Genomic DNA, 12,845 nt, shown 5'->3' with positions numbered 1-12,845 from the left:
TCCGGAGGTTACTGTCCACTCAGGAAGGCGAGGTGTCCTTTAGTGCATTTGTTGGCATAGTGGCCCTTCTCACCGCACTATAGACACAGAGTACAAGAAAACAAAACATGAATGGCTCTTAATCAGAAGCAGATATTAGAAAAAGCACCTTTTTGCTTTCTTGCCTGGAGTTATTTGAAAAAAAAAACAATGCCTCTCGTGCCTGTACAGTCTATATGTAGCTGGAGCCAGTTAGTGTAGCTTAGCACAACAACTGAAAATACCAAAACCTCATAAAACAAGATCAATAACCTGTTTTATGTAATTTACTTTCTGTACTAACAGTGAGTGAAGTGTTAACAGAGTTTGCAGTTAAACACTGGCTTACTGAATGTATTATCATTATGGTTACAATTTGGACTGCACAATCTGTACAAAATAACTAATTGGGACTATTGTGTGAGTACCCTAGCAGCACAGTTTTGAACAGACAAGCTCCAGTATGTTCAAAACTGTGCTGCTAGGGTACTCACACATACAAAGCCGTGGCAGCACATCACTCCCACCCTCATCCACCTCCACTGGCTGCCGGTAAAGCCCTGCATAACCTACAAAGTCGTCCTCCTCCTCACCTACAAGTCCCTCCATGCCCCCCAGTACTTATCGGACCTCCTCCGCCCACATGCCCCACCCCGGAACCTGCGGTCTTCAGACTCCGGCCTGCTTACCACTCCCCGCACCAACCCGCGAACCTTCGGGGACAGACCCTTGTCAGACCCCACCCTCTGCGGAGATCCTCAACATCCCCGTGCTTGACGCCTTCAAAAAGGGCCCTCAAGTCCCATCGGTTTGCTAAGGCCTTTGGCTCCTAATCTATTTGTTGTTTTGTCTGTCTGACTGTCTGACTGTCTGACTGACTGTCTGTCTGTCTGTCTGTCTGTCTGTCTGACTGTCTGTCTGACTGTCTGTCTGTCTGTCTGTCTGTCTGTCTGTCTATCTGTCTGTCTGTCTGTCTGTCTGTCTTGTTTTTGTTATNAATCTCCTCCTAGAGCACCTTTGTGTTCTTTTTAACCAATCATCTCTCAGAGGGGCGTGGCCAGCAGCAGCTCATTAGCATTTACAGCTGCAGACCAGAGTCCTGCATCGGGTCGGGTGATCAGAAAAAAAAGAGTTTCGGGTTTGGTATTTTTTCCAAAAAAAAATTCGGGTTCGGTTCTGGGTAAAACAAAGAAGATGCGGGTCGGATCTATTCTCAATTCATGATTGGTGAACCACTTAGATATGTCCCGTCCCTTAGGCTATCCAATAGCGAGTGTTCCATAGTGATGTAATTATGTTCCCGGAAGTAAAAAAAGTCCAATAAAGGTGTTTTTCGGGGAAATATACACTTCCTCTGGAGGGAGGGATTTGCAGACCATTTACATGCACTAACCCCTATATAACACACTACCGGAAAGGGAAAACCGGCCAAAACCTAATAAGGCTTCTTTAAAGTAACTTTATAAACAATGTATTTATGTTTCACGCTCCAGGCTTCGTTCAGAGCAGCGCAGCTCGGAGTCTCGTCTGGCGGTGGAGCAGGCGGTGAAGGAGCACCAAGCGGAGATCGTGGCCCTGCAGCAGGCGCTCAAAGACCAGAAGATCCAGGCTGAGAGCCTCACCGACACCGTAAGCTTTTTCACTCTGACGGATATATATATACAGAGATGGCAAAAGTACACACATCCTTTACTCAAGTAGAAGTACAGATACTCGTGTTTAAAAATACTCTGGTGACAGTAGAAGTACTGACTAAACTTCTTTACTCAAGTCAAAAGGCTTTGAAATGTGCTTAAGTAAAAAGTACCCATCACTAGCAGCTGTTTTAAAGAGTACCTGACCTCCCTTTATATTAATAGAACAATAATGTCATTGTTAGCTAATGAATGTTTCCATGCTGAACAACGGCAACATGACAACGTTTTCATTGGTCCCTCTTCTTTAGAGAAGACCAGGAAATGATGGATACACGGATCGTGTTCAAATCAATAGGCACGCAATGACTCTAAATAATAATGATCACGCCACCAAACACACATTCAAACTAAAGGAACCAGCCTGTTTGGAAAATGTGAGAAGTAGAAAGTACAGCTATTTGGGTTCAACATGTAAAAAGTCAAAGTAAAAAGTTGTGTACTGATACCAGAGAAATGTACTTAAGTACAGTAACGAAGTATTTGTACTCCACTACTTCCCACCTCTGCTGAAGAGTAAAAACCATGTGTCTCTCCGTGTTTCCTGCTGCAGCCGGTTCCTACCATCGGCCGCTCGTCGCTCTCTCTCATCCAGCTGACCAACTCCGGTCCCAGCATGCGCCCACAGAACCACATGCCGATGGGTCCTCCTCCTCATCATCAGAACCACATGGGGGGCAACAGAGGGCCCCGGCCCCTGGACCAGGTCACCTGCTACAAGGTGAGTCATGTGCTTTTAATGATTTACAATGCTTTACATAATCTTACCCCAACATATTTAAGTGACTGTCTCTCTTTTTTTATCAACCAAACGAGGACGCTTAGATCCCTCCAATGTTTCACTTTTAAAAGTACCTAGAAAACTGGAGAGGCTGCTTTCGGTTTTGATAACGCCCCAACGCTCCCATTTGATCTTAGAACAGCAACCTCAATTTCAAAGTAAATTTCAAGACCTATCTTTTTAATTTGGCTTATCATTTTTAATAGTCTCACTGTTCATGTTTTTATTGTTTTTACATATTTTAATTATGTTCCTCATTTGTTATTGTGATTTGTTGTCATACTGCGTCGAGCATGAAAGGTGCTATATAAATAAAGTGTATTATTATTATGTGAATTTCGCCGTAAAATAGAGTTAAGTATAATATGGTAAAGCTGTAGTTTGGGGAAATATATTCTATGCTTTCTTATTTATATTCATTTTATGTATTTAAATCTTTTTAAAATATATTTAAAAGATAATATGAATGATGCAGAAATTATGAAATCCTCCAATATCGAGAATCATTTAAAAATGGCATCATATTTATAGATACTATAACAATAATAACCTGGATTTATATAGCGCCTTTCATGAGACCCAAGGTCGCTTTACAAAGAAGAACAGGAGTAGAAACAAACATAACAAAAACAAAAGACAGTCAGACAGACAGACAGACAGTCAGACACACAGACAGACACACAGACAGAGAGACAGAGAGACAGTCAGACACACAGACACACAGACAGAGAGACAGAGAGACAGACAGTCAGACAGACAGTCAGACAGTCAGACAGTCAGACAGACAGACAGACAGACAGACAGACAGACAGTCAGTCAGTCAGACAGACAGACAGACACACAGTCAGACAGACAGACAGTCAGTCAGTCAGTCAGTCAGACAGACAGACAGTCAGACAGACAGACAGACAGTCAGACAGTCAGTCAGTCAGTCAGACACTCAGACAGACAGACAGACAGACAGTCAGTCAGTCAGTCAGTCAGTCAGTCAGACAGACAGACAGACAGACAGACAGTCAGTCAGTCAGTCAGTCAGTCAGACAGACAGACACACAGTCAGACAGACAGACAGACAGACAGACAGACAGTCAGTCAGTCAGTCAGTCAGTCAGTCAGACAGACAGACAGACAGACAGACAGTCAGACAGTCAGTCAGTCAGTCAGACAGACAGTCAGTCAGACAGTCAGTCAGTCAGACAGACAGACAGACAGACAGACAGACAGACAGACAGTCAGTCAGTCAGTCAGTCAGACAGACAGACAGACAGACAGCAAGACAGACAGTGATGAGATGACATCATCCCCTCTGGCTGAAGTATGNTCACCTGTAGTCCCCTTCCATCACTCGAATCACTTCACCAACGAACTGTCACAAGGGCAAAGAAAATCATTTCTGACCCCTCCCACCCAGACATGGTGAGCTGGGTGGGAGGGGTCAGAAATGATTTTCTTTGCCCTTGTGACAGTTCGTTGGTGAAGTGATTCGAGTGATGGAAGGGGACTACAGGTGATTTTTTAATTGTTAACAGGGTGCATGCTAATCCAGTCGAGAATGCTAAAGAATGGTATTTGACAATTACACAACGACAATGCTAGAAGCGGTGTGGCCTTTGTACAGGGAGCCACAACAACATGCAGTCTATGGGCCATGTGCAATAGTTTATATGTTGTCACCATTTAACCATTATTTTAACCACAATCTTCCCATTACCTTAAAACTGCTGTATCGAGTATTAATGTTCCTCTATTGGTCCACAACATTTATTAGTAGTGAAATATCTCCACAACTCCTCAACAGGGTAAGGTCATATTTTGTACACATCCCCAAAGGATGAGTCCTTCTGTCTCGGGTCTCCTGTTTTATCTTTAGCAACACCAGAAAGTTGAAATTTGCAGTTGTGATTGAAANTTTAGTTTCTCATTGAAATGATTTCGTCCATTCTTTTCTATCCATCTCTTTTCTATCCATCTCTTTTATTATAGAGAGGCGAAGTCCCGCCCATCTACTTCCGACCCATGGGACCTTATTTCGGAAAAATTATGTATTGAAGTCAATGGAGAGAGAAACGTATCTTTCGATCCTGTTTGATTGCCACGAATTACACATATGATGTTTGTCAATCTTAAAATTTATTTCCATGTCAAAAAAGTCACAGTTTGTTGTAAAACTTTTGAAATATAAGACTATGAAAAATACGCAACTAGAAAGACTACAAATCCCAGAATCCCGGTCCCGCATGCTGGCTCTCACGGAACCGACTAACTCCCCTTGTGTGTGTGTACAGCTCTCAACATGCCCAGACTTGGAGTGATTTTCACCTCTTTTAATACTTTTCGCCTCATTCTGAGAGACAGAAGTGAAATGTGCCAACGTGACGGCCGTCTTGGTGTGTGGTGCGAGACGGGAGATGTAGTTCATTGAGCGGTTTCACACAAAAAAAGTGTTACTTTACATTTTTACGCCACATTTTTATTTGTTTGACTTGTAAAATTATCTTTTAAAAATTGACAATCATCATATGTTTAATTCGTGGCACAATTCAAACGGGATCGAAAGATAATCTTTCTCTCTCCATTGACTTCAATACATACTTTTTCCGAAATAAGGTCCCATGGAGGAAAGGGAGGGACTTCGCCTCTCTATAAGTATCTATATAATGACTAAATACTTAGTGTTTCAACATTATATTTTTTTTTGGAAGAAATTACCTAGTATCTCAACAAAAAAATGACTTTGTTTCTTAAAATACTGTTAAACTTATCAAAATAATGAAGTAGTCAGTTCAAATAATGGTATAGGGTCAAAATAATGACGTAGTATCTAAAAAACTCTTTAAATAATGTTAAAGTTTCACAGTAAAATTATTGTCTATATATTGTCAAATTAAAACCTAAAAAAAAGTTTGGTAACAATCTTTTGATTTCAAGTCATGATTTTGAGAACGTTTTTCTTTTTCTGGCTTGAATGGGCTTCCATACAAACTGTATATTTGGGGGTAAAACTATCAGTACTGCAGGGATGTTTTGTGAGCAGGTCGTACCGTGTTTGCAGAAGCCTCGGTCGTACCAGGGACAGTCTTTGATCTTGGACTCTGGGTCGATGTGCAGGAAGGGACACTCTTTGTTGCTACACTCACCTGAAAGGGTCGTCACAAGAATTATAAAACAGGGACAAATACACGCAGTGATTTGATCAATTAGGAGCTGTTCAACAGTTATAATCTAATGTATTTTATATGACATCAAGTCAACTGACCAAATTTGGAGTAGAAGTAGCATTCGGGCATCTTGGTCATGTCGTATTCGTGGAGGAACTCGCACTGGTCTCCTTTCTTACACAGTCCTCTGAGCCAGTGCTTACACACCACCGTCTTCTCTCCGCTGATGTGACGGAACGGACACATCCCACCTGGGAGGGTAAACAAGTCAAAAATAGGACACAAAGGACGGCACAACTTTTCTGAATAAAAACTACAGGGCATCCAGTCTTGATGTTTGCTAATGAATGAATCACATAGAGGATATTATTGTGAAGCAGATCATTGCTCCCATTAGATTGGTTTAAAAAAAGGTAAGGACATTTTCAGCGGGTAATTTAATTTGTTATCAATCACTTAGAGCAGGGGTGTCAAACTCAATTTCATCGCGAGCCACGTTATAATTATGGTTGCACTCAAAGGGCCGGAGTAACTTCAATACTATATAAATATATATATACAAAATAATGTATTTTACAATATTTCCTCTGCATTGGATTATTATCGGATAGGGTAATAACTTCATAATTAACTAAGTCTGAAAGCAGAAGTCTAGGGCAAATAATTGCAAATAAAAAAGTCTCTTCAGTGCCATCTCACAAAATGAGATGCATTGTGGGACATGTAGTTTATGGGCAACGTGCTCCTGTAAATTGGCACGTAACATTATAATAAACATATTATAATCTTTGCAAGCTCGTGCACCACATAAAATAAAGTGGCGGGCTGGATTTGGCCCCCGGGCCTTGAGTTTGAGACCCCTGACTTAGAGTGTATTCATTTCCATTTTCAAAATAATAACAGACAAAACAATATGATATTAACACTATACAATTAAACTGGAAGAATCTAAAGCATGTAGTGTACTGTAGAATGTATTTATTGTATTTGTGAACTGTGGATTTCCATTCATATCTGAATACATACATTATCTGAGTACTTATCCTTGCTTGGATTTTTTTTTTGAAAGGTTCTTATTAAATGTAAGGATTACAATGGCTGCATTATGGGAAGTGGATGCAAAACATAATCGGTACATCAAAAAACATTTGTACAGATTAAGTTTCCACTGTCAACATAACTGTGACATTTGTCTTGAATCCCTTTTTTTGGTGAAAAACCCTGTGTATTCAGATCTAACACAAGGCCTCTACAGACACAACTGGTAGATAAGAATTTCCAGGATACCTATTTATGGTATAACATTTTAAACAAGTGCAGTAGTAGTGTGTGGTGTACCAGTATTTTAGGTTATTTTGAAAGTAAATAGAAACCATTACAGGGTGGTTTTGGACTCTAACAGAGTATAAACATCATGCATTTACAATGGCGGCATTATGGGAAATGTAGGATCCAGTATTTTTGAAGGCTTACTAGTTCTAGAAGATAAAAGTCAGAATAACTAATGCTTCAGATTTGACCACCATGTTTTTAATCCATCTGTTGTCAATACCCACACTTTGATGGGAGTACAGTGTGTGATTGTTGTCATGTTGTGTTTTTACCTTTCACACAAGCTGCTCTCATGAAGAACTCACACACAGCAGACCCGGATTCTGCAGAAACACACACAGTATTATTACAACCTTAATAAATACATTAGACATAAAGCTAAGGTCAACAGTTGTCTATAGACTATAGTTCACCTACAGCGGCTAACTACCAGCTAGCATCCGAGCACTTACTGTCCATGCCGGGGAAAGGCAGAGGCTGAGCCCCGAGCTGCTGCTGCATGGCCAGCTCCAGGTCAAACTTCAGGTGATCCACGGTGGCCAGGAGGTCCTGCATGTCTGCGAGAGTCTTTCGTGCTCCTCAAAGTAAGAAATATCCGTTTTCGGTTAGCTAGCTAGCGGTTGAGCTATCTAAGTAGCTTCTTCTTCTCCAGTTCTCCAGCTAAAGTGGCTAACCTGGCTAGCTAGGCTAAGCGATAAGAAAACAATAAGCGTGCTCCCTGATGAGGAACCAGAAAAGCTGCTGTGCTTTCGAGCTTTGATTGTCTGTTTTAGAGAAACCTGCACATGAGTCGGTCTGTTGCTTTTAGTTACAAACTGCTCATTCTCAACAGCAGAAGGATGGAAGGCGCGCGGCCTGACCTCTGACCTGACGGATTCAAGGCATCACTAAACGATCATCGAGTGGAGCTCACATCAAACTGTGGTGCCTTTTTACTGGCTTATAATAATGTATTAATATGTTTTGGGAAGAAAAAAAATAACAAGCAAGATAAATAAGAAAGTGATGAAGAGTTGAATGTGTCATAAGTTCCACCACCATAATTGATTGACTTTTTTCACACTTATTGAATTATCAATGTCTACATTTAAATTCCAAATGCCACTTTCTGTCTGCATGCTGACAGAAGAAATATATAGAGCCTCAGCCGGGAGGTTTCATGAAAGGGGGAAATTACAATTAGTGCACACAATTGAGTGATTTCTTGTATGAATTATGAAACAAATACAACACTTGATAATTGTAGTGTGGAAAACAGTTTATTTTGGAAATAACATTCTGTCTTCTTCATTTGACACTTCAGGCAGCATCTTCACAGATTAATGCATTTCAGATAGACAACCTGCTGGTATTGTTAATTTCAACAAACAATATTAAGTATTTCAGTCAAAGAAAAAGCAGTCTTCATTTATTAAATTGTATTAATTACTTCACATAAGTTTACAGTATATGACACATGCACACTGTGTGCTTTCATCTTCAGTACAGTCGGTAAGAACACTTTGGAATTGTAATTAGATTACAAAATAAATGTTGATTTCAGCCATGATTAAAGCTTCAATGTAATAGAAATATCCAAGACCAAAGCAAACCATTTCTAAAACAGATAAGGCACCGCTGCAACACGGATATTTGGAGGGGAAGAAAAGTCTGCAAATCTTTCTTTTTAACCATTAAGACAAATCTGGCCAAAGCTGAACTGCTTTGTCCTGATTTTAACAAAAAAAATATACACACAAAACAACACACCGCAAACATTTGGCATCATAATGTTTGTTATAACCATCAGTGCTTCTACAGCACAGGGAGGCCAGGCATGGGGAACTGGCCGGCGAAGGCCTCCACCTCGGCTTTGATTTCTGAAACTCTCTGCTGGAACTTCTCTCCCTGCCGCAGCGCTGCGATGAACTCCTTCAGAGGGGCTTTGGGGTCCAGACTCCCCTGAATCTCCAGGGTCAGCTCGATACCTGCAGGAGGAGGAAGGAGGACTTTCAGATGCTTACTTGATGAATGTGAAATCAGTATTTTCTTTTTTTTGTTTTGGTGGATGGCTCTGAATACTTTGTCTGACAAAAGCCTCCCTTTTCCTGAGCTTCAGAGAAACAGCAAATGAGAAGTGGGAGTACGTGTTCCCTTACACAAAACACCTCAAGTTTTCTTATTCATTAAGGTCGCATTCACACCTGCCTTGTATAGTCCGGTTGAATCGAACCCTGGTGCGTTTAGCCGCTTGGTGCGGTTCGTTTGGGTCGGTGTGAACACAGTCCGAGACCTCTGAAGTGAACTAAACAAACTGACTCTGGTCCGCTAAAATAGGTGGTCTCGGAGCGCTTGCTAGTGAACTCTGGAGCGGTTCATTGCTGGTGTGAACGCAGTCTGCACCAAAACATAGGAAGCGTAGTATTTACGTGTCAAAAGAACGCGTCTTCAAAATCGTGAGTGAAAGAGTGAAGCAGAATGAAGTGTTGAACAGTGTCGTGTAAATTAAAAACAACTATCAAACTAAAAACTATACATAAAAGTCAGAGCCACCTGTCGTCGGTGAAACCTCCTCCTGACTGCAGAACGTCTCTCATTATATGTGTTATAATGTTTTGTATCGCACGTTGTCTGATTATATAATCATATGCGCCGTTGCTAGAATCTGTTGATCTCCAGATTAACAACAGCATGAAAATAACCTGCCGATGCTCCATGGCGGAGGCTCCGGTAGAAATTGCCGGGATTTGCGTTTTGGTTTTTACCCCCTTAATGTCCCGTGTGAACGCAAACCGANCATTCCCTAACGTATTGAAGTGACTTTTATTTTGTTATTTTGATTGTTGTGTTTTATCCTAACCCTTAGGTGCATAAGTGGGTCTTTGTTGACCCGGTGAGGGGGTTTTCTTGAAGTATCTTTGTAATTAAAATGTGTTATAATTTCGTATTCCAGCTATTCCTCAAAAAACATGTTTTGGATATCATGCCATTCAAAACTACAATTTCTTAAAATGTAAATTACAAATTTGAATGGCATGATATCCAAAACATGTTTTTTGAGGAATAGCTGGAATATGAAATGATAACACATTTTAATTACAAAGATACAACAATCAAAATAACAAAATAACAGTCACTTCAATATGTTAGGGAATGTACATAGTGCAAAATTGTCCATTATCTTATCTTCTTTAGGCTACAGTGGAGCTGCAGCATATCAAACACAGGAGACACAGAGAGAAGAAGAACTACCTGTGGATATTTACCTGTTGGCTCTGCTCTGATGTTGTGTGTGCAGATGTTTGCAGAGGTGATGAAAGTGTGCGATAAACTCCAGAAAGGTCTGAGGGCTAAACGTCTGGTCTCTGAGCAGCACAGACGCATACTGACATGCAGACTGATGGATTCCTGCCATAACCACAGACAGGCCGGCCTCTGAGGTGTCTCTCTCTGCTGAATAAAGGGGAAAGGAGAGCACAGTGTAGATATGACACTGCCAGTAAAAAGAGGTAAATATAAGGAGAGTGTAGACTGACTTTTAGGAGGGTTTGTTTTGAGGCTTTGAGCAGCAACTTCCACTAGAGACAGTCTGGACCACGGCTGGTAAACGTCCACACACACACTCAGGCTCAGAGCCTTCCTCAGCTGTGTCTGCATCACAAAGCATAGAATAGCATTCAATATTCAATTTGACCTGCACTTAGTATAGAGAGCCCTTTCCACCCATCCATCAGAGTAGATTCAGGACTGCGTATACACAACAACATGGACTACAGTTTGTTTGAAGGAAATCTTAAGTGAAGATGCAGAAATAAAACACCAAACACTGCACATCCATTTCAAGGTTTCATTTTAAATTGTGTTAAGTATATAAAATATTGTAAACCAGTTGATAATATTGGTACATTTTCATTTTGACATACCCAATGATATACCCTTTTAGTGACAGTGTTTTCGGTTAACTCTGAAAAGAACGTTGAAGGAAATCTTGTAGAAATGAAAGACCAAACTCTGCATCCATTTCAAGTGTGAAATGATATTTGATGTGTTATCCAGTTTAGCCCTGAGCCTGTTTTCAGGTCTCAGGCTCGAAAATGACATTCCCAGAACAAATGACCATATCTTCCCTTCTCAAAGGGGAACATTAATAATCTTTTTTCTCAAAGTAATGATAAACCTGTGAGTTGGATGTAGAACAGTCAGAATCAATATAGATGTTTTTATTTTAAAGTAAATTCAGATTGAACATAGTAAAACAATGTAAATTATAGTGTCTGTCCAACAACAACATAATTACTTATAGTGAAAACTACCCTTGGATGATGGGTTAGTTACTAAAAGCTTTAGGAATCCAAAGTACAACATATAATAAGTACCCTGTATCAAGATTGATGCAAAACAAGTGATATTTGACCTTTTTAGAGAGATTTAGCAAAACAAATTATTAGAATCTTTGATGACCACACAGCCAGGCTGGTGGAATTCGTGTGCAGTGCAGATTATTACAGCTGGCTCCGTACAATTCAACATACGATAAACAGACAATACAAAGTACAACACACAGCACAGGGCAAAGACATACATCATGACATATATACATAAAGTTCAAGGTGTGGTGGGTTGTGATTGTTCATTGGGGTTATTTAGAGTCCATTTAGTGTCCGTATTGCAAAGGGGAAGAAGCTGTTTTTGAAGCGGGTGGACAGTGACCTGTAGCGCCTCCCTGAGGGCAGAAGGTGGAAGACATGGTGAGCTGGGTGGGAGGGGTCAGACATGATTTTCTTTGCCCTTGTGACAGTTCATTGGTGGTGAAGTGATTCGAGTGATGGAAGGGGACTGCAGGTGATTTTTTATGATACGTTGAAGTTTATTCTGGGAGCGGTTGTCTGAACTGCTGTACCAGACTGTGATGGATGATGTGAGGATGCTTTGGATGATGGCTGTGTAGAACTGGATTAGGAGATGTTTCCTCACTCTGTATTTCTTGAGCTGCCGCAGAAAGAATAGCCTTTGGTTGGCTTTTTTGTAGATGTGGTCTGTGTTGGTCTTCCATTTGAGGTTATTGCTTATGTGAGTGCCAAGACATTTGAGTGAGTCTGTGGTGGAAATGAGTTTGCCGGAGATAGATAGAGGTGATTTGGGCTGTGGCNGGGGCGGGGCCTGCTGTGATCTGATCAAGAATGATTGTGATTGGTGGTTTGCTGTGCATGCAGAGCCTGTAAGGAGTGAGTGACGTGTAGCCAAAACCGGAAGCTGCATACACTCTGGTGGCTACCATTAGCAGCTAACTTTTGTGCTCCGATTTTTAAATAAAAATTGAATTATGGATTATAAACAATTGCTTCAAAGCCACAGATACATTATTAACCTATGGATCAACCGATTCAGCCGCGGTTTTTCTCGTTTTAATGCTTTTGAACACGTCTTTTGATCAGATTGACAGCTACGGTGAGACGATCTCCCGTAAAAGCTCCGTAAAGGTACGTGTTTTGATATCTGTGTTTGCTTCCCCTGTCGCGAGATCGGATCGCTCAGTGATGATACTATACTTAAATAATCTGTGGAGTCTCAGCTTTANAGGAGATGTTTCCTCACTCTGTATTTCTTGAGCTGCCGCAGAAAGAATAGCCTTTGGTTGGCTTTTTTGTAGATGTGGTCTGTGTTGGTCTTCCATTGGAGGTTATTGCTTATGTGAGTGCCAAGAAATTTGAGTGATTCTGTGGTGGAAATGAGTGTGCCGGAGATAGATAGAGGTGATTTGGGCTGTGGCTTTCGCCTGAAGTTGATGATTATTTCTTGGGTTTTTTCCGTGTTAAGTAGGAGGTTGCTTTCTGAGCACCAGGTGACTGCTTGATGGATCTGAGTGAGGTAAGGTGTTTCATT

At 40.9% G+C, this 12,845-nt stretch overlaps 2 protein-coding genes across 2 annotated transcripts in view; both read right to left on the bottom strand.

The window, feature by feature from the left end:
• Positions 1-12,845, bottom strand: part of shmt1 (serine hydroxymethyltransferase 1 (soluble)) — a 251,794-nt gene that overhangs the window by 223,495 nt on the left and 15,454 nt on the right. The gene's annotated exons all lie outside the window — the stretch shown is intronic.
• Positions 9-8,167, bottom strand: cpsf4 (cleavage and polyadenylation specific factor 4). Its single transcript, XM_010787467.1, has 5 exons — positions 7,436-8,167; positions 7,256-7,306; positions 5,750-5,902; positions 5,506-5,630; positions 9-77 (listed from the first exon to the last, which is right to left on the bottom strand). Exons 1-5 carry the CDS (start codon positions 7,536-7,538, stop codon positions 9-11), a joined length of 501 nt encoding a protein of 166 aa, XP_010785769.1. The 5' UTR covers positions 7,539-8,167.

This window comes from Notothenia coriiceps, unplaced genomic scaffold (genome assembly GCF_000735185.1).
Source record: "Notothenia coriiceps isolate Sejong01 unplaced genomic scaffold, NC01 NC01_scaffold00000285, whole genome shotgun sequence".
NCBI classification, from domain to species: Eukaryota; Metazoa; Chordata; class Actinopteri; order Perciformes; family Nototheniidae; genus Notothenia; species Notothenia coriiceps.
Note: the sequence above shows the minus strand (reverse complement) of the source record. Positions and strands in the feature narration are given on the sequence as shown.